The sequence below is a fragment of the Triturus cristatus genome, chromosome 4_2, assembly GCF_964204655.1.
Source record: "Triturus cristatus chromosome 4_2, aTriCri1.1, whole genome shotgun sequence".
Lineage (NCBI taxonomy): Eukaryota > Metazoa > Chordata > Amphibia > Caudata > Salamandridae > Triturus > Triturus cristatus.
The window spans coordinates 667,655,627-667,678,636 of record NC_140586.1 but is presented as its reverse complement, the minus strand read 5'-3'; the positions used below and the strand labels follow the sequence as shown (position 1 = coordinate 667,678,636).

General features: G+C 54.4%; 1 protein-coding gene across 1 annotated transcript in view; it reads right to left on the bottom strand.

The window, feature by feature from the left end:
- The window catches only part of C4_2H1orf87 (chromosome 4_2 C1orf87 homolog), a 121,927-nt gene that overhangs the window by 45,158 nt on the left and 53,759 nt on the right, over positions 1-23,010 (bottom strand). Inside the window, exon 8 of the mRNA XM_085599950.1 lies at positions 7,172-7,269. Within this exon, the coding sequence (XP_085456076.1) occupies positions 7,172-7,269 (98 nt within the window). The remainder of the gene's footprint in view (positions 1-7,171; positions 7,270-23,010) is intronic.

Below are 23,010 nucleotides of genomic sequence, written 5' to 3'. Positions count from 1 at the left end.
ATGCACACAAAGAGCCACCAGACTCGTGGCGGCAAGGTGGTGGTGGTACAACTAGCCCATTATGACCTCCGATGCTGCCAGGGAACCACCGTTCCCTGGAGGTGGCGTGGCGGTCAGAATCTGCTGCTGTCCTGCCAAGTATATTACGAGTTTCCACTCCACGAGCGGTAGGCGGGGAGGAAACAAAGGGGGCCCTAGAGGGCCCCCTGTGCCTCCTCCACTTGTACATGTACACAGGGGGGCATAACAATTGTCCCCCTGTGTGCTTGCACAACAGTTCCTGCATGGATTGACTTTTAATCCATGCAGTGCAGGAACCTTGTAAGGTGTTTCCATTGCGGTGACTTTTTCAAAGACACCGTGGCCTTTGAAAGAGGCTCCACACTGCGAATGCCATGCCTCCCGCCCGCCAGACTACAAATAACTTGTAATCTGGTGGGCGAGCGGTAGGGAGTCTCAGCCGTGCTGGGGTGCAGCGGTGGAGCACCTCTGAAACTCGTAATCGGGCCCTAAGTATGTGTGCTGAAAGCATGTGTACATGTCAATCAATCAATCAATCAATCAATCAATCAATCAATCAATAATCAGGGGAATTGTAAGCGCGCTACTCACCCATGAGGCTCTCAAGGCGCTAAGGGGGTGGGGGTCCGCAGATCTACTTAGCCAAAGTGCCAGGTCTTGAGGGTCTTCCTGAAGGTGTTCAGGGAGGGGGGCGCGTCTGATGTCTGCCGGTAGCTCGTTCCAGGTCTTGGCTGCAATGTGAGAGAAGGATCTTCCGGCTGCTCTGGCTCTGTGGATGCGTGGGGTTTCGGCCAGTGCACGGTTGGAAGATCGGAGGCTTCTTTTGGGTACGTGAAAGTTGATTCTATCATTGAGGTATTTGGGTCTGCTGTTGTGTAGGCATTTGTAGGCGTGAGTGAGGATTTTGAAGGTGACTCTTTTCTCCACAGGGAGCCAGTGGAGTCTTCGTAAGTGTTGGCTGATGTGTTCATGCCGGGGGATGCAGAGGACGAGTCTGGCGGCGGTGTTCTGTATTGTCTGGAGTTTGCAGAGTAGGGACTTGTTGATGCCGGCGTCGAGTGCATTTCCATAGCCCAGTCTGCTGGTGATGAGTGCGTGGGTGACTGTCTTCCTTGACTCAGGGGGATCCATTTGAAGGTCTTGCGGAGGGTGTTGAAGCAGCTGGAGGTGACGGCATTGACCTGTCGGTTCATGGTGAGTGATAAGTCGATGACGATGCTGAGGTTTTTGGGGTGATCTGAAGGGGTGGGTGGGCTTCCGAGGGCGGTCGGCCACCAGGTGTTGTCCCATGCTGAAGTGGTGGTTCCTAGGAAGAGGACTTCTGTCTTCTCTGCATTGAGCTTCATCCAGACTGCGACATCTTGCATTCCTTTCTGGAAGTTGAGTTTGGCGGTGGTGGGTTCTTTGGTGAGGGAGAGGATGAGCTGGGTGTCGTCAGCGTAGGATATGTTGTTGAGGCCGTGTTGTCGGACGATGGCTGCGAGGGGGGCAATGTAGATGTTGAAGAGGGTCGGGCTCAGTGATGACCCCTGTGGGACTCCGCAGGTGATTTTCGTGTGGTCGGAGAGGAAGGGTGGCAGTCTGATCCTTTGGCTTCTTCCGGAGAGGAATGATCGGATCCAGTCCAGGGCTGTTCCTTGTATGCCTGCGTTGTGTAGTCTGGCGACTAGTGTGCAGTGGGAGACGGTGTTGAAGGCTGCTGTTAGGTCAAGTAGGATGAGGGCTGCGGAGTGGCCTTTGTCCAGGAGGGTGCGGATGTCATCTGTGGCGGCAAGTAGGGCGGTCTTGGTGCTGTGGTTGCTTCAGAATCCGGATTGGGACGGGTCGAGGACGGCGTTCTCTTCGATGAATCGTGTCAGTTCCGTTTTCTCTGCAACTTTGGCTGCGAAGTGGAAGAGCGAGAGGGGCCAATAGTTCTTGAGGTCTGTGGGGTCAGATGTGGGCTTCTTGAGCAGGGGTCTGACTTCTGTGCGCTTCCAGTCATCTGGGAAGGTGCCTGGTGTTGATGGTGCGTTGTAGTTTGGGTGCGGTGGCGGCCGCTACTCTGTGGTAAATGTGAGGGGGCAGGAGTCGGTGGGGGCCCCCGAGTGGATGCCTTTCATGGTTGAGGTGGTGTCTTCGGCCGTGATCGTTGTCCAGTTGGAGATGGTAGGCTGGCTGGTGTCTCTGGGGGCCATCTGTGGCACCTGGTGGATGGTCGATGAAGTTGTCACAGAGGTTTTTGATCTTGAGGTGGAAGTAGGTTCCAAGCTTGTCGCAGAGGTCTTGGGACTGGGTGATGTCTGTGGCTTTGCTGCGTGTGTTGGTGAATTCCTGAATGACACTGAAAAGTTCCTTGGAGTTGGTGGAGTTGGCGAGGATTTGTTGTGAATGAAGTTCCTCTTGGTGGTTCTGATTTGGTTGTGGTAGTCCGTCATGACGTCCTTGTAGGTGGTTCATGGCGTCCTTGTAGGTGGTGTGGTTTTCGGTTGTCTTGGTGTTTCTCCAGTTCTTCTCCAGGCATCTGCAGGTACACCTGGCTTCTTGCAGAATGGTGGTGAACCAGGCGGCTTTCCTGGGGCTCTGTTTGTCGGGGTTGCATAGCGGGGCGAGCTCGTCTGCACAGTTGGAGATCCAGATGTGGAGTTCTCTGGCTGCGTCATTTGCATCGGATGCCCAGGTGTGGTTGTCTCGGGTGAGGGTGGAGTTGAGTTGCTCATCGGTACCCTTGCTCCAGTTCCTTCGTGGTGGGCATGGGGCTGGTTTGGGTGCCTTCGGTTTGTTGACGCCGAAGTGTACGCAGTGGTGGTCCGTCCATGGAGGTTGCGTTGTGTGGCTAAATTGAACGCTGTTTCCTGCCACGAAGATGGGGTCGAGTGTGTGTCCTGCTCTGTGGGTCGGTGTGTAGATGAGTTGTTTAAGTCCGATGCAGGTGAGGTTGTCACGAAGGATGGTGGAGTTGGGGTCGCTGGGGTTGTCGAGGTGGAAGTTTAGGTCTCCAATGAGTATGTAGTTTGTTGAGGCAATGGCGTGGGGTCCGATGAAGTCGGTAATGGTGATGGCGAAGGGTGTCCGGGGGCCGGGGGTCTGTAGACGAGAGTTCCTCGGAGTGTGGCATTGGGGCTGGTCTGGATCTGGAAGTGCAGGTGTTTGGCGGAGGGGAAGGTTTCGCTGGAGGTGGTGAGGCGGAGGGTGCTCTTGTGGGCGAGGCCCCCTCCAGGGTGGTTGGGGCGGTCCTTCCTCTGGATCCTGTATCCGTCCGTGATGGCGGTGTTGATGTCAGGGGCGGAGGATGCGTTGGTCCAGGTCTCCGTGAAGAAGGTAATGTCGGGCGAAAGAGAGTCGATGTAGGTTCCAGATTTCCATGGCGTGTTTGTGTACGGTGCGTACGTTGAGGAGGATGCATTTTAGGGTGTCGCCGGTGCTGGCGCCGTCGGTGTTGGAGGCAGGGGTGGTGGTGAGGGTCTGGCGGCAGTGGAGGCAGGAGAACTGGCCGTGGGTCGTGTTCGGCGAGGCCTGTTTGCATTCCCTGAGTGTTCTGGGGTTGAGTGCAAGAAGGGTGGTGGTGTTGTTGCGATGGATGGTAGGAGATCCAGGTTTCCTGGCACTGGCCGCGGTCGGGTCGCAGACGGGCACAGACTGGCTTGCCTTTGGTGCGCCTTTGGCGCACCGGCGGCACTGCGCGACCGCGCAGCAGTCGCCATTAAGTAGCGGAGGGGGGTGGGTTACGGGAGGCGGGAGCGGGGGGAGGGGCCGCAGTGGCAGCAGCGGTGGGAAAACGGCGAGGAAAAAAAAAAGCTTAAAGTAAAGCTTAAAGTAAGCTTTAAAGTAAGTAAGCTTAAGTAAACTTAAGGGGGACCAGAGAAGTCCAAGAGGGTGAGAAGGGGACACCAGGCAGGTGGGGAGTAGGATTAGCGCTGAGGATGGAGGGCGGGAGGCTTCAGGCTCGAACCCTTACCAGGAGGAGGGCTGAGCGCTGCGGCGAGGCAAACTAGACTGCTGAGCTGTGGGGGAGAGAGTTAGCCCAGTCTGGAGGTGCCCTAAATAGCCCGACTGATAGTTTAACAAAAACAGAGAGGCCATGTTAACAACAAATACAGATGTCATATAAAGTTCAATTTAAGAACCATAATACACTCCTATCAGATCTCTACAATAACCAGCACTGAGTGGTGCTTGTAAATACCCAACCGGCTACACCGCCTGGAGCGCCGGCTCATGCACGGCTTGAGCAAAGCCTTCCGGAGCAGCTGGACTCTGTACATGTAATAGTGCTGGGCAGTAACTGTGCTGTGAGTGTGAGTAAACATGCCTACAAGGGTGCATTGCATGGAGGACCCTGGGTTCCATTATGGGAAGCCCAGGCCTTCCTGGTGAAGGCATGAGGAGAAGAGGAATACCCCAGACAGAGTTGTAGATTGCTGCATTCCTATGAGCTGGGTGGGAAAACACTGCAGGGAAAAGGAAGAGACTCCTTTTGCAATTCAACAGACTGATTTTTGATTCAGTGATAGATCACAGGGAAGGGACCTGGACCTATCTCAAGAAGGGAGATGGAGCTGTTAAGTGAATCATAAAGAGTAGGTCTTGGAGTCTGGGATTAACTGTTTAATGCACATAACACTGTGACTGACTTCCAGGTGTGAACTCTGGTCACTCCCATGATTTTGGTGGGAGTCAATCAGCTTCCGAGTCCTGCCTGCTGTGACGGCCATCTTTCATAAAGATGAAACAAAGAAGTGCCCACTTCAAAAGAAGTAGAACCCAATTTAAAACTTCAAAAGACCCAAACCCTGAATCACATTTGATGTCTGGAAATGGACTATAAGAAGCGGAGGTTGAGTCCCACAAAATGTGTTATCTGTCAAGCAGCCAGGTGAGCAGTATGAGAAGGGGGAGCTCTGCAAGACTTCTGCCTGTGACCAGGACAGAGAGCCAAGGCCTGCTAGTCTCGCTGCTGGGTACGAGGGCATCACCCAGGGAAACAAAGACCACCTGCCCTGGAACTGTGAGCCCCAGCACCTATCTGCTTACCAAGACCAGTATGAGGAGAGCGTTGGAAGGAGCAAGGTCCAATGGCGAGCCCTACCATGAGGACTCCCTGTGTGAGGTGTGAGGATTCGGCTGTGCCCTGATTGGGCCAGCACCCATGTGCAGGACTGTTTTTGGTGACCCTCATATGCCAGGGGAGGGCCACCATTGACTGAGCCATGTGTAGAGCCCTGTGCAGGTCTTTCTATCCCCCGTACCGCCTTACTGCCAGAGGGTGCCACTGCTAAAGTACCAATTTGAAGGAGTGCCATGATTGGTGACAATCTGGGCTAGGGCGCTTAATCTGGAAGAGCCTGCTCTCATATCAGCTTGCATCAGCACGTACCGTGGCAACCCCGTATTCCAGCAGGGGCTGCTGATACCAGCGTTGCCAAAGATTTGGATGCGCTGCCCAAAGGAGAGACTGAGGCTATGACTTGTGGGTTGGACTCACACAGCGAGGGAACTGCCCTCAAATCGCTACAGAGGACTGCCAGAGATGCCATGGATGACGTCGCAGCCTCGCTGGCTCCAGTCAGGAACTGAAGAAAGCATCTTCCCCCGGTTGAGCCAAATCAACATACTGCATCTTCTGGAGCAGGAAGCGGACATCTTAGAGACATCTGTTTGCGCTGCTCTGGACAAAGAGCCTGCATCACTGGGTGCTCATTGTGGGCCGCAAGCTTCCGGACTTCTCCAAACTGAGAAGTATTCACGGGTGCGCGTTGAAGGCGCCCGCTGCATCGATGAACTTCCTGTACTGTGAGAACGGGCAAGATGGGAACTGGGCCAGTTGGGCCCATGAGGACTCCCTGCTAATGGTGCTGCGGCACCACAGACACAATTGACTACATTTCTAAAGCGTTAAAAGGAAGAACTCTTGAGTATGGCCTGTTAGTTTGCATTCCCTGATGCGGCTACCAGCATATGGGGAATAACCCTGAACATGATACACGAAGGAGAGTGGGACAGGGATTCGCCTGACAACTACTAGAGTCCTGACCATTAGGGGGATTGTGTTGTTGCTTCTGAATGTCATACTTCACTGCATGCTCAGTCAGAAAAAAATACTACTTTTCTTCTAAAAGCAAGAATTTGGCTGGATAATGATTTATTGTTCGCAGTGTTTGCATTTTGAGTTATGAGTCGTGTTCACTGACCTGTATCTACATCTACCTGAGGGAGCCTTGACTGCTCCACCACAGCTACCACTGAGAGACTAGTTCAGAAGGCATACAGGCAGGGCCGGATTTAGGGTTGTGCGACTGGTACGACCGCACAGGAAGCTGTCCTGGGGAGGGGGCACTGACCTCAGGGGGGCGCTATTTTTAGCAATAACTTATCATTTTAAAACACCTTCATCAGAGTTCCTTGTGCGTCCTGTCTTCAGGCAGCAATAAAAATGTCAAGATAACTCTTGTGATTAATCTTCCTGCCGGAGAGATGGATCAGAGTTTTGTCTAGGGCAGTTTTGACTCCCCATAAAGTAGCACAGAGGGTTGATATGCCTACCGCAAAGAACGCATACGATGCACATCACAGATCTGTATTTTGTACGCCTAGCTGAGTGGATTACTGCTTTTGTCACAGAGATCCTTTTGTCATCGCAGTTCATCAGATACAATCCTAATATAGAAAAGTGATTCTTACAAACTGTCATCAAAGAGCTGCATGCAAACTACATAAAATAAATTAGGACATTCTGTTTTTTTCCCCAGTCTTTTATTATCTATTCCTAATGTTGCTGAAAAGTGTTTGTTTGGGTAAATATACATTCTTATTAGTAAAGTCAGCCTTTACCAATGCTTTAAAATAAATTAAATGTTTGTGCGAGAGGGGCTATGGAGAGATGAGGGGCACTTTTGCCTGGTGGTCTTGAGGGATTCTGAGTAGGTGGTCATGGGGGCGGGGTGCCAAAAATGATTGCCACAGCGGGCAACACCAGCTCTAAAGCTCAACCACAAAAAGGCCCCGTAACTCCTGCGTGCCCCGTGGCTCTCTGAAAGGGGTTCTGACAATCAAATATTCCTTCATTTAAGGGGTACTCTGTATCTTCACTCTACTCTTTAATATGAATGGCGCACAGGACCATGTAACAGGCAAATTCACTTTGTACTGATATTTATAACTATTCACTTGCCTTATTCTGCCTTTCACGCATATATGTCGGCTGCAGAGAACTTCTTTGAGCAGCAGAGGAGAGATAGTAAGTCCATGCTGCTGGCAGACCAGCACAATCTGAAAAATAGAGTAGATGCATTAGCCTAAAAACACAGATGGAGTCGGACCACCAGATGGTACAACTATGGTTATTCTGCATACTGCTGGATATGAAACCGTGTTCAATAACATGGTGATGTAATGCAATTTTATATTTCATTTATTGCATTAGACCACCGAGGTATTCCAAATATGACATGCCACCAGCGCCTACGACCTGTCAAAGCACAATAACAGGCTGTTTTAGTTGGCTCCATATTATCGAAAGTGGTTTTGAAATGCGAAGAGGCATAAGTACTAGACAACCCCGCTCCGCCCCCCCAACAGGAAATAAAATAAAACACCACCCAATCCAAGACAACAGAGAGCTGGCTCATACATTGTGTTTATGGGTGGTCCATTAGAACTACAACATGTGGAGAGGGCTTTCTTGATTTAAAATCTTATGGTACAAGATGACATGAATTGTGTTTCATTTTTCAGGGTGCGAATAAAAAAGTGAGTCCAGGGTCTTGGAACCGAGGCATGATCGTAGGGACAGTCGAGAACTTTCTTCAGTCAAATTATCAGAAAAGTCTAGTTGGAAGGTATTTCTGAAAGTGAGAACAGGGTCCAGCGTTCTTAAAACCAATTAGTGTAACTAGAGTGGAGATTTGTTGGCGTGTGTAGAGTTTGAAATTATTTACGAATTTGGAATTGGATTTCTTTTTTTAATCATCGAGTTCCTGAGTTGGTCGAAAGACAGAGCTAATTTCAAACTGTCACCAAGATGTCTGATCGATATCTGTAGATGTAACTGGTGCAGGCTCAGGGCTGAGGTCATAGGGTCAGGCAACCTGAACTGAGGAAGGTAAAATGGATTAAATGATAGTAGTTTTCCAATTGGCTTTGTTCAAGGACACCTACTTGGCCTGTATATCGAAACAAATGTCTCTGAGACTTTTGGGCATGGCAGAGAATTGCAGGAGTTGGTGACATCACTTTTAGCTCTTTCTAGCAGAATACTTATTAGTGAGTTAAAGGAGTAAAGGTAGTAATACAGGCAATGGAGGTGCGGCAACCTAGAGTTTCCTCTAAGTAATAAAAAAGCAGTGGCGGCTGGCATAGGTAGGCGCGGTAGGGCGGGCGGGGTTAGGAGAGGGAGGAAGTCAACAGACGACGGAATAGGTATAATTAAATAAATAAATAACACCATTGTCTGTGGGCTTCCCCCCTGCCACGCCCTACCCTGCACCACCGCACTTACCTGTGCTGGCCCGCTCTGCAAATAAGTTGGGGGAAAGGAAGGTCATAAGGATCACTGCACAGATGATAGAACTTCTGGGGGTGATAACATTCCTGCACTGTGGTTCCTCAAAGCGATGTCCGAAGGTGACTCAATCAAGGACTGGTCTATTAATCTCCTTGTGTCTTGAAAGGCAAAAACAAACTAACAGGATGATACCATTAATTACATTTTAGAATCTTACATGCCAATGATATCATCGCCTAGGTATGGCTAGAGGCAGTTTTAGCAGTCAGCCAGAGCTCATATAATCTACATTAAAAACAGACATAGAGATGGATTTTGTGTCAGCACCTTTTGCCAATTGCCTTGTTTGGGCCAGCCCCCTTCAACATCTTTTTAGGAGAGGGTGGTACCTTTTAATGGGCGCCCCATTTTGCCTTAGTCTCAGTTCAAGCTGCATGAAATGTGGATGCTAGGGCACTGTAATAGCTTGTGTCAGCTTATCTGTGCATACCGTATGTTTTTTTGTTTGTTTTAAAAACTATATTTTATTGATTTTGAAAAAAAACAAAAAACGTATAGTGTGTTATGACAGTATTAGACAGGATCCATCGTTTGATATAAACTAAGCGCATATATGATCTAATAAGACATAAAATGCCTACATGGATTGTCCTTTTGGTCCGAGGTCGTTTCAAGCCAGTTATACATAAACCAAGACATCGAGCAGAATATCATACAGTGAAACATCAATGCTTACTTGGTCATGGGCATTCTGGTGCCGATTACGATCCGGTAGAAAAAATCCCCGTGCGACTTGTATCCGGTCTTTTTACCGTACGAATCGTACAAGTTCCGTACGAACTGGCAATCACGATTCGCATGGTAAAAAGTCCATACGAACCGCATTTGGAATCATTCCCCACACGTCCTCGGGTCGGAAAATGTGTCCGACACGTCCTCGGACGATTTACCGTACAAACGTGAAAAGTCAAGTCCGACCGAGGAATCACGATCCCACCCGTGCGTCCGAACTCACAACCGTATGGTTAAAACACCGTCCGCACCGAACTCCCATTGCAACCATGGAGATATGTGCCCGCATACGCGCCAAACACTCCCCCCAGCACCCATACGTTCGAGTCGTACTCCCCGTTAATGTACACCCCCCCCTGTATGTACACCCGTGTACGTGTCGAACCCCCACCCGTGTATGTACACCCCAGTATGTGCGAGTCGCACCCCCACCCCTGTACGTGTCGTACCACCATGTACCCACACCCCAGTACGTTCGAGTCGTACCCCGACCTCTGTACGTGTCGTACCCCCGTGTACCTACACCCCAGTACGTTCGAGTCGTACCCCCACCCCTGTACGTGTCATACCACCGTCTAAGTACACCCCAGTACGTACGAGTCGTACCCCCACCTCTGTACGTGTCGTACCACCGTCTAAGTACACCCCAGTACGTTCGAGTCGCACCCCCACCCCTGTACGTGTCATACCACCGTGTACCCACACCCCAGTACGGTCGAGTCGTACCCCCACCCCTGTACGTGTCGTACCACCGTGTACCCACACCCCAGTACGTTCGAGTCGTACCCCCACCCCTGTACGTGTCGTACCACCGTCTAAGTACACCCCAGTACGTTCGAGTCGTACCCCCACCCCTGTACGTGTCATACCCCCGTGTACCTACACCCCAGTACGTTCGAGTCGTACCCCCACCCCTGTACGTGTCGTACCACCGTGTACCCACACCCCAGTATGTTCGAGTCGTACCCCCACCCCTGTACGTGTCATACCACCGTGTACCCACACCCCAGTACGTTCGAGTCGTACCCCCACCCCTGTACGTGTCGTACCACCGTCTAAGTACACCCCAGTACATTCGAGTCGTACCCCCACCCCTGTACGTGTCATACCCCCGTGTACCTACACCCCAGTACGTTCCAGTCGTACCCCCACCCCTGTACGTGTCGTACCACCGTCTAAGTACACCCCAGTACGTTTGAGTCGTACCCCCACTCCTGTACGTGTCATACCCCCTGTGTACCTACACCCCTGTACGTTCGAGTCGTACCCCCACCCCTGTACGTGTCATACCCCCGTGTACCTACACCCCAGTACGTTCGAGTCGTACCCCCACCCCTGTACGTGTCGTACCACCGTGTACCCACACCCCAGTACGTTCGAGTCGTACCCCCACCCCTGTACGTGTCGTACCACCGTGTACCCACACCCCAGTACGTTCGAGTCGTACCCCCACCCCTGTACGTGTCGTACCACCGTCTAAGTACACCCCAGTACGTTCGAGTCGTACCCCCACCCCTGTACGTGTCATACCCCCGTGTACCTACACCCCAGTACGTTCGAGTCGTACCCCCACCCCTGTACGTGTCGTACCACCGTCTAAGTACACCCCAGTACGTTCGAGTCGTACCCCCACCCCTGTACGTGTCATACCCCCGTGTACCTACACCCCAGTACGTTTGAGTTGTACTCCCACCCCTGTACGTGTCGTACCACCGTGTACCCACACCCCAGTACGTTCGAGTCGTACCCCCACCCCTGTACGTGTCGTACCACCGTGTACCCACACCCCAGTACGTTCGAGTCGTACCCCCACCCCTGTAGGTGTCGTACCACCGTGTACCCACAACCCAGTACGTTCGAGTCGCACCCCCACCCCTGTACGTGTCGTACCACCATGTACCCACACCCCAGTACGTTCGAGTCGTACCCCCACCCCTGTACGGGTCATACCCCCGTGTACCTACACCCCAGTACGTTCGAGTTGTACCCCCACCCCTGTACGTGTCGTACCACCGTCTAAGTACACCCCAGTACGTTCGAGTCGTACCCCCACCCCTGTACGTGTCGTACCACCGTCTAAGTACACCCAATACGTTCGAGTCGTACCCCCACCCCTGTACGTGTCGTACCACCGTCTAAGTACACCCCAGTACGTTCGAGTCGTACCCCCACCCCTGTACGTGTCATACCCCCGTGTACCTACACCCCAGTACGTTTGAGTCGTACCCCCACCCCTGTACATGTCGTACCACCGTGTACCCACACCCCAGTACGTTCGAGTCGTACCCCCACCCCTGTACGTGTCGTACCACCGTGTACCCACACCCCAGTACGTTCAAGTCGTACCCCCACCCCTGTACGTGTCGTACCACCGTGTACCCACACCCCAGTACGTTCGAGTCATACCCCCACCTCTGTACGTGTCGTACCACCGTCTAAGTACACCCCAGTACGTTCGAGTCGCACCCCCAACACAACCTCCTAAGTACGGAGCGCACCCCAGGCCCCAACATCACAACCGCATGTACGAGTCATACCAAGCCACACACAAGGACAGCACCGTACAACCAAATGGCCCATGTACACACCGTACACACGCTCAAAACGCACGTACACAACCAGGACAAAACAAAACAACACAAGAATACACTATACGAATGGCACAAAGCCACTAAACATGGCCAACAAACACTACAAAAACACCTTCACTGACCTGCAACTGCCAAAAACAAACAGAGGCCCAAAACACCACCACTCCTTATAACACACCCACCCAAACTTCAAACACAGCCACACCCACCAATGGACCAATAAAAAGGGCCCACACACACAAACCATGAGCCTTTGCAACAGACTCACTGCTGCCAGACACCACAGAACCATACTACAAGCTTCACCACACCTTACACTTGCACACCTTCACACAACCACCTTCACAAACACCCCCTCATCACATTCACACACACACACCTGCACAACCACACCCACACACCCACAACAATCCACACCCCCCCCCCACCATCCACACCCACACCCCTCACCATGCCCACTACCAAGAATCCAAAGTTCAGTAACCGAGAGTTGGAGGTCCTTGTCGATGAAATCCTCAGAGTCGAGCCACAGCTCTTTGGAACATTGGTCAGACAGACCAGCATTGCAGCAAAAACAGCCATGTGGCAGACCATCGTCGATGCTGTGAATGCTGTTGAGGACACCAGAAGGACCAGGCAGGAATGCCAGAACAGGTGGTACGATCTGCGGAGGAGGGTCCGAGCCAAGAGGCAGGAGGAACACAACCAGGCCAACGCCACAGGAGGAGGGCCCTCCCGCAGACCCGTACACTACCAGCCCTGGGAGGAGAGGGTGATGGCCATACTGCCGGTGGAGGCAGTCGAAGGATTAGAAGGACTCCGAGACCCGAGTGAGTACACAAACAACGCACCTCACATGGGGGGAACGGCATCCACAACCAAAATCACTAACAGGCACGCAACCACCCCAAGCCATCGCATGACTCAACCACACTCCATGAGCACGCACATGCCACTGCTGCCACCATGCCCCATGCACCCAGCTGGACAATGTCAAGTCACAGGCCACAGAAGACACCAACACATGACACGGTAACCCGGATGGCGGGAGGCTGAGCCCCAAAAATCACATAGTGCAACTCCGAAGCAGACAACAATGCCCTCTGCCCATATGGCCTAGGTCACAGCCAGACAAACAGTGTGTCCCAACACAGGAATGACTTGCCAGCAAATGGCGGACGCCTTGCATCAACACATGGGGGTGAAGGCACTGTTTTGTACATGACAGCAGCTAATGAACAGCCAACATTGTGAAAGAGTGGCAGCACACACCACCACAGCAGCAGCGCACAGACACACATCACACCCAATGGGTGCCTGGAGATTAGAAACAAACTCACATCAACAAGCCAAGGGCCACTCAAAGATCTGCTAACAGTGTGTGCCCAGGAAGCTGGGCTGAGGTGACAGAGGGTGACACACCAGCACCCTGCTCGACAACCTCGCCAACCTTGGACTCAAGCAACTGGTGAGCACCCCCACCCACCTCGCCGGACACACACTCGACGCCGTCTTCTCATCCAGCAAAGACATCGCCTTCAGCCACGCCACAGAACTCCACTGGACGGACCACAGCTGCGTCCACTTCACCTTCGAAAGAACGACGATCCACCACCACCAGCAACAGGTTGCCCGTAGAAGCTGGAACAAGATCACCGTCGACCAGCTCGCCGCCTCCCTGAGCCAGCACCCTCCTGCCAGCTCAGCGAACCCCAGCCAGGCCGCCGAAAACCTCACGAAGTGGATCAGCAACTGCGTGGACGAACTCGCCCCTCTGAGGACCCCGCCCAGCAGACCCGGCAGCAAGAAAGCCCCATGGTTCACCGACGAACTCAAGAGCTCCAAGAAGAACTGCCGAGCCCTCGAGAAAGTCTGGAGAAAGGAACCTACACCGGACAACATGACCACCCTCAAGCTCGCCACCCGGAAGCACCACCAACTGATCCGCGCCGCCAAGAAAACTGCATTCAAGGACCGGCTGGACAACAACGCACACAACTGCAAGGAACTCTTCAACATCGTGAAAGAGCTCTCCAACCCCAACGCCGGAAACAACGACATCACCCCTTCGCAAGACCTCTGCAACTCCCTCGCCTCCTACTTCCACAACAAGATCGCGGACATACACAACAGCTTCAGCACTCAACCGAAGCATGCCACGACCACAGCAACGCCGCCCACCACCACCCTCCGAACCTGGACTCCGATCAGCACCGAAGACACCGTCCGCATGATGAACTCCGTCCACTCCGGATCTCCGACCGACCCCTGCCCTCACCACGTCTTCAACAAGGCAGACGCTGTCATCGCACCCCACCTGCGGGACATTATCAACACCTCCTTCAACACCGCCACCTTCCCCGAGAGCTGGAAGCACGCCGAACTCAGCGCTCTACTCAAGAAACCTACAGCAGACCCCACCGAACTCAAGAATTACCGCCCCATCTCGCTACTCCCGTTTCCAGCCAAAGTCATCGAGAAGACCGTCAACAAACAGCTGGCCGCCTTCCTCGAGACGAACGGATCCCTCGACCCCTCACAGTCCGGCTTCCGAGCCAACCACAGCACCGAGACCGCCCTCATCGCCGCCACCGACGACATCCGAGCCCTGATGGACACCGGAGAAACAGCGGCCCTCATCCTCTTAGACCTCTCCGCGGCCTTCGACACTGTCTGCCACCGCACCCTAGTGCAGCGCCTCAGCAATGTCGGAATCCAGGAGAAGGCACTGGAATGGATCGTCTCCTTCCTCGACGGAAGAACACAGAGAGTCCGCCTACCACCGTACAAGTCAGAGGCCACCGAAGTCATCTGCGGCGTCCCTCAAGGATCCTCGCTGAGCCCTACCCTCTTCAACGTCTACATGAGCCCCCTCGCGGCCATCGCACGCCAACACAACCTCAACATAATCTCCTACGCCGACGACACCCAGCTGATCCTCTCCCTGACCAACGACCCCGCCACCGCCAGAGCCAACCTGCACGAAGGGATGAAGGATGTAGCCGAGTGGATGACGACCAGCCGCCTGAAACTGAACTCAGACAAGATGGAGGTCCTCATCCTGGGCTCCTCGCCCACCGCCTGGGACGACTCCTGGTGGCCCCCCGCCCTGGGCACCGCACCCAAACCGACGAACCACGCACGCAACCTGGGCTTCATCCTGGACTCCTCCCTCTCCATGACCAGACAAGTCAACGCCGTCTCCTCGTCGTGCTTCAACATCCTGCGCATGCTACGGAAGATCTTCTGGTGGATCCCCACGGAGACCAGGAAGACCGTCACCCAGGCCCTCGTCACCAGCCGACTGGACTACGGCAACGCCCTCTACGCCGGAACCACCGCCAAGCTCCAGAAGAGACTCCAGCGGATCCAGAACACCTCAGCCAGACTCATCCTCGACATCCCACGAAACAGCCACATCTCCGGACACCTGAGAGACCTGCATTGGCTCCCCGTCAACAAAAGAATCACCTTCCGTCTCCTCACCCACGCACACAAAGCCCTACACGATCAAGGCCCGAGCTACCTCAACAACCGAATCAACTTCCACGCTCCCAAACACCACCTCCGATCTGCCAGCCACGTCCTCGCCGCCGTCCCACGCATCCGTAGAGCGACAACAGGAGGAAGGTCCTTCTCCTACCTGGCCGCCAAGACCTGGAACTCCCTCCCGGCCGACCTGCGCCTGACCCAAGACCACCTCTCCTTCAGGAAGAAGCTCAAGACCTGGCTGTTCGAGCAGTAACGGCACCCCCCCCCCTTAGCGCCTTGAGACCCTACGGGTGAGTAGTGCGCTCTATAAATGTCTTTGATTGATTGATTGACACAGAGGGAGGGAGAGGGGGACAGAGAGGGAGGGAGACACAGGGAGACGGACAGAGGGAGGAGGCTGACACACAGATGGAGGGAGAGGGGGACACAGAGGGAGGGAGACACAGGGAGACGGACAGAGGGAGGCGGCTGACACACGGAGGGAGGGAGAGGGGGACAGAGAGGGAGCGAGATACAGGGAGAGCAAATCAGCCGTGTGGCGTGTGCGAATGTCTGCTCGTCAGCAGGTAGACTGCGTGCATGTAGACAAGGGTGGCCAGTCCCAGAACCCCCCCTCTTCCCCATGGCAAAACACAGGGCCATGTCACAACCTGTTCACGAGCACAACGACAGCTACCTGGATCATATAAGTGTGTGGATCCACTCCATGTGCACATGTACAGTGCTACACGGAAGGCGCCAATGCATGGCTCGCCACACCTGCCCACTCCACTGCTGACAGCAGTCACACTTGATGCAGCAAGTAAGACCGTGCCACACATAGTTAAAGGGGCCAAAGTGGTGCCCAAGGGACACACCCATGCACAAGTGCACTGTGAGTGGACTGCAAGACAGATCCCAATTCCAAGAGGAAATGTCCCAACTTTGAAACTGATGAAACATGGATGTTGCATGGACCAAAATTAACATTGTCTCTCTCACACACAGGTCAACGTCGTGGTTCACGCCTGTACGCTCCCTATCACTACGAGTACGCATACGCGAGGCCACCCATAGTGATAGGGAGCGTACAGGCGTGTGTACGGCCCGTACCACTACGAGTACGCATACGCGAGGCCACCCATAGTGATAGGGAGCGTACAGGCGTGTGTACGGCCCGTACCACTACGAGTACGCATACGCGAGGCCACCCATAGTGATAGGGAGCGTACAGGCGTGTGTACGGGCCCGTACCACTATGGGTGTTCTTGCGTATGCGTACACGTTGTGGTACGGGCCGTACACACGCCTGTACGCTCCCTATCACTATGGGTGGCCTCGCGTATGCGTACTTGTAGTGGTACGGGCCGTACACACGCCTGTACGCTCCCTATCACTATGGGTGGCCTCGCGTATGCGTACTCGTAGTGGTACGGGCCGTACACACGCCTGTACGCTCCCTATCACTATGGGTGGCCTCGCGTATGCGTACTCGTAGTGATAGGGAGCGTACAGGCGTGTGTACGGCCCGTACCACTACGACTACGCATACGCGAGGACACCCATAGTGATAGTGAACGTAGGCACGCGTGTACGGTCCGTTGCAATGCATTTGGGGTGCCCTAGGGCCCCGGAACGCACCGTACCTGTATGTGGAGCTCCAAATTACTTAGGGGACACATGAGGGACAAGTATTGAGGCCTACAAACATGCTGGTTGTCATGGAGACCAAGTTCAAAATTTGAATGTGTTCTGGAAGGTGCACAGCAGTAGTCAGTTGGAATTCTTCTACTTTGTTGCAATGTGTTTGTGGGGCTGACATCATGCTGGAGAATGAAACCGATAGAGAACCCACAGACTGCTAGGTTTGAAGGGATTGGAGGAAACATAGGATGCAAATGTGAGTGACCAATCACTCTGTACTCCTGTGCATGAGATGGGCCAGCAAGGCAGATATAAGGCAGCCAGGTCCCATGAGGGAGCACTTGCCTGCACATCTCTGTATTCCACGACCCAGCTGCTGCTACTGATTCCCTGGAACCATGTCAAGGGCTGTGGAGAGGTCACAGCCATTCACCCTAGAGGAGAACATGGCTTTGGTGGATGTGATCCTCCCACGGTACCCCATGCTGTATGGGCGACCAGGTTATCAGGTGCGTTCAGTGTCCACTGGCACAGACTGTGTCCCTTTTTAGTGACTGTGACGTCTGCCATTGTGTCCAGGTGTGACACACATGCTTTGTACTGCAGGGGGGGTCCCAGGGGGGGGAATGCCTGATGTCTCCCAGCAGTGCCCTGAGACAGGAGGGGTGGGGGCCTATCACTCCGAGCAGTGCCCTGAGACAGGAGGGGTGGGGGCCTATCACTCCCAGCAGTGCCCTGAGACAGGAGGGGTGGGGGCCTATCACTCCCAGCAGTGCCCTGAGACAGGAGGGGTGTGTGCAGAGTCCTCCGAGCAGTGCCCTGAGACAGGAGGGGTGTGTGCAGAGTCCTCCCAGCAGTGCCCTGAGACAGGAGGGGTGTGTGCAGAGTCCTCCCAGCAGTGCCCTGAGGCAGGAGGGGTGTGTGCAGAGTCCTCCCAGCAGTGCCCTGAGACAGGAGAGGTGTGTGCAGAGTCCTCCCAGCAGTGCCCTGAGACAGGAGGGGTGGGTGCAGAGTCCTCCCAGCAGTGCCCTGAGACAGGAGGGGTGGGTGTGATGCACAGTGTGAGCCAGGATCATTGATTGTGTAGTTGCCCTCATTCCACCTGTGTCCTTCCAATGGCACGTACTGCTTTTGGCCTTCCCCCAGAGGATCATGTCCCTATGACAAAGGTGCAATGCATTGGATGCATACTATGCCTTGTTGGAGACTGCAAATGTGTTCTAATCTGTGTCCCCGTGACATGTGCAAGGTGTATTGATGTAGTGTCACTTGTTCATCCTCACAGGTAGACGCCTCTGCCAAGGAGCAGATATGGCTGGACGCCGTCAGCGCCGTGAGGAGTGCGGATGGTCGGAGGCGGCACCTGTCCCAGGTGAGGAAACGCTGGCAGGATATCCGGTGCTGGACGCGGAGGATCGCACGGGTCCTGCTGGGGGACTCACCTGAGAGCCACAAGAACCGCGGGCGCCGCCGTCTCTCCCACATCCAGAAACGTGTGCTGGCGGTGGTCTTTCCTGACTTGGACAGGCGTCTACAGGACATGCAGCAGCCGGAAGGGGGTAGGTACATGTGTGTGTTTGTTGTGTTTCACCAGCATTTGTAAGTGCACTGTTCCATGGATACACTTCCAGGGTTTATGGTGTTGTGACGATCCTGTTACCCACAGTGTTGCAGGCCTCACCTGCCTCCCTTCCCAACCTTGCAATGTGTTCCCTGGTCTCTGTGTAGTCACTCAATCACAAAGTAATGTAGCCTGACACCTTCTCCAAGTGTACAATGCCTGCAGCGTCATGTGTGGGGGTGGTGTGTAAGAGGTTTAGTGACCTTGCCTGTGCCCTGTCCAGTTCTGGACTTGTGGGTTCCATGTCAGTTGGCACTAATGCTGATTTCAGACATGGGAGTTAATCTCTTGAGTGCGAGGCCTTCCAGCAGGCATGTCCCATGTGGTGGCCTGTGACATGATGTGCATGAGTGTGCGTTACGCATAGTGCAGGGATGTTAGCGTGTGTTGCAGTCATTTCCATTCAGGAGCATGGAGTTGTGTGGCCACTACTGTCCCCAGGGGCATCTTTTCCTAGGTATCATGTGTGTAATCCGAGAATGTCGACAATCTCTGTGTCTACAGCATCGCTTGTGCTCTGTGCCATTGTCCCCTGGCACCATGTTTATTGACGTGAGATGTATTACAAGTGTCCACTGTCCAGCCTGACATGATTTTCCAAGTTCATACTCACGGTGGCCATTGCCTGTGTGTCTCGTAGCAATCATCTGATGATGGCCATTTGTACATGATTCTTTGGACAGCCGCACCTTGGGTATTTTGTGTGCAATCTTGAATTATTGCATCCCATGTGTATTTCACCCAGACTAAGAGATGTAAGTGCTTCCTGTGTCTCCACAGATGTGTCTCATGTAGGGGGTGGGTGGGGCGGCCATGGCCTACATGTCAAGACCTGTCATCTCCTTGCTCGGACTGGCCAGTGTGTGATGTTTGTCTGGACATACACTCAAGGTGCAGCGTGGCAGTCAGGGTGGGCATGTTCTCAGTATTACCTATGCTGCATGTGCCTCTAGTTCCTGGATTTGGTCCCTGCTCATCCCAATTTCCTGCCACGCTGTGTGGTGCAGATGCAGTGCTGTATTGTCCCCAGGGCCTTGCTCCTCAGTCAGAATGTCATGTCATCTCATTTGCTATTGTGTCATGCTCTCCATAGTTTTTCCATGCCATGGTGGGTCACACAACTGTGTCTTGCAGGCCCTACGTATGTACCTTGTTTTGTAGTTGTAACTCATCCTTTGTTTCAGGCTATGCACTGTAACCTACGTAGATTGTACTCATGTGACATATGTATACAGGTGTATGATTACTTTCTGTCTCTTCACCCTGCCCACAGCATCGTCGGGGGACACGGTGGGAGACATGGACACAGACGGCGCGGAGGGACCGAGCACCAGTGCCGGCGGTGACATCGGGGCTGGCACTTCGAGTGGGACAGAGGCGGTGGAGAGTGACCCCGGGGACCTGTCGACTGGCACAACAGACTATGAAGCGGACGGGTCCGAGGATGATCACTCCGAGTGGGCGGTGGCTGCACCACCATCTGACAGCAGCCCTACATCTGGCACCGCCCCCTCCATTGGCATCAGCCGCCTCACACGTGCTCGTGTCCCTTCCCAACGTGCCCGGTCACCACATGTCTCCTTCCTGCCAGGCACCGCACCCCCTGCCCCTGTCTCCACTGCTGCCGCCAATGCTGAGTCTGTGGACATCCAGCGGCAGTTGCAGATTGGTCAGACTGCGATCCTTAATGTCCTCCATGGCCACAGCCAGGTCCTCAACAACATAGAGGCATACTTGGAGGGCATTCATTCATCGCAGGCTGACCAACGCAACTTGCTGAGGTCCATAGACTCCACACTGACCGCAGCAGTGGGTCTCCTGCAGCGCTACGTCCCACCCCCTACCCCTGCTCCTTCCACACTTCCCACTCCCATGCCTGTCCAACATACACCCAGACGTAAGCATGCAACCACCACAACAGACACAGGCACCACACCAGCAGGGAAGGTCCGCCGCACACCTCCTGACACGCACACACAGGGTGCAGTAGGCACACCCACTGGGTCGGGGGGCAAACGTGTGACACGCAGCCAGAGTGGGAGTCCGCATTCCACCCAATCCACTCCCTCCAAATCCCCTCCCCTCAGCTCTCCTGGCCACATCTCCCCCAAAGACTCCTTCATGGCCGCTCTGTCCCTGAGCCCCACAGTGACACCACCCCGCAAGCAGTCAAGGAGGTCCCCGGTCATGGTGCTTGATTCCCCCCCCTGTCCACACCCTCCCACAGTGGCGCTGCGACCCATCCCTCTGACCCCCCCCCCCTCCTTGGGGCCTGTGGTTCCTTCGGGTGCAGGGGAGTCCCTGGAGGACCTTGCTAAGGTGTGCAGCGAAATCCTGGCCTCCGCCTTTGACCCTGCCCCACCCCCTGTGGTGGAGTCCTCCATCCCTGCACGCACGACACCTACCCTTCACCCTCCTGTCCCTGCGGTGCCTGTTTCTTCCCCCCCACATGATGCCCTGACCCCTGTGGAAGACGACGGATTGTGACTGTGCAGGCAAGCTAGGGGACACGCATCCCACTGTGTCCCCCATCCAGTTGGGACTCCTGGACTGCCCTATGGCCTTTGTTGAAATTGGACTCACGTCATACTAGTTTTTTTATCATGCTGAATAAAGCTATTTATTTTTGCCCTTGGAACACTCCTGCATTGCTGGCCTTGCTGTTGGTGGGGCTGCTACATGGTTGTGGGTGTTGGTCATGTGTTGGGTGTGTGGGAAATGTAGTAGTGTGCTGCTCAAAGGGGGGACCCTGGGATCTGTGTGCCATCACACCGTGTTAGCTACCTTTCTCCATTCATGTATGCAGTTGCTGCATGTTGCAATTGTCCCAAGGTGTATTCCTTCCTCTGTGTACCCTGACTTCTTCCCTGCAGGGTGTCCCCTGACTTAGGCAGAGAGCTGTGTGTCCATTAGCTGAGTGTGTGACGTAGTCCTTCACCTTTGCACATGCATGCTGAGCGATGTCTCCACCTGCGTCATTCGTGGCATCCTTGGTAGTCATTGTACTTGTGTATGTGGCCTATTGACATGACTTCATGTGTACATGTTTTCTTTTCTGCGCTATGCATGCGTATACTCCCAGCCTCGAACACATGTGGTACATGTACTGCAGGGTCTTTGTGCACCTGACTGACATTTGTGGGCATGGTATCTGTGACTACTCCACCCTTTGCGTTCCATGGGCACTGCTGGGAGTGATAGGCACCCACCCCTCCTGTCTCAGGGCACTGCTGGGAGGACTCTGCACCCACCCCTCCTGTCTCAGGGCACTGCTGGGAGGACTCTGCACCCACCCCTCCTGTGTCTGGGCACTGCTGGGAGTGATAGGCACCCACCCCTCCTGTCTCAGGGCACTGCTGGGAGTGATAGGCACCCACCCCTCCTGTCTCAGGGCACTGCTGGGAGGACTCTGCACACACCCCTCCTGTCTCTGGGCACTGCTGGGAGTGATAGGCACACACCCCTCCTGTCTCTGGGCACTGCTGGGAGGACTCTGCACCCACCCCTCCTGTCTCAGGGCACTGCTGGGAGTGATAGGCACCCACCCCTCCTGTCTCAGGGCACTGCTGGGAGGACTCTGCACCCACCCCTCTTGTCTCAGGGCACTGCTGGGAGTGATAGGCCCCCACCCTTCCTGTCTCAGGGCACTGCTGGGAGGACTCTGCACCCACCCTTCCTGTCTCAGGGCACTGCTGGGAGTGATAGGCACCCACCCCTCCTGTCTCAGGGCACTGCTGGGAGGACTCTGCACCCACCCCTCCTGTCTCAGGGCACTGCTGGGAGTGATAGGCCCCCACCCCTCCTGTCTCAGGGCACTACTGGGATGACTCTGCACCCACCCCTCCTGTCTCAGGGCACTGCTGGGAGTGATAGGCACCCACCCCTCCTGTCTCAGGGCACTGCTGGGAGGACTCTGCACCCACCCCTCCTGTCTCAGGGCACTGCTGGGAGTGATAGGCCCCCACCCCTCCTGTCTCAGGGCACTGCTGGGAGGACTCTGCACACACCCCTCCTGTGTCTGGGCACTGCTGGGAGGACTCTGCACCCACCTCTCCAATTTCACAATATGTACGCTCATGACATACACGGATGTGGGTACGCTCCATGCATTCGAGGTGGGGGTACGTGTCGTACTTACACTGTTGTGGTGGGGCTACGCTCCATGCATTCGAGGTGAGGGTACGTGTCTTACTTACACTGTTGGGGTGGGGCTACGCTCCATGCATTCGAGGTGGGGGTACGTGTCGTACTTACACTGTTGGGGTGGGGGTACGCTCCATACGTACGTGGGTGTGGGTACGGGTCGTACTTACACTGTTGGGGTGGGGGTACGCTCCATACGTACGTGGGTGTGGGTACGGGTCGTACTTACACTGTTGGGGTGGGGG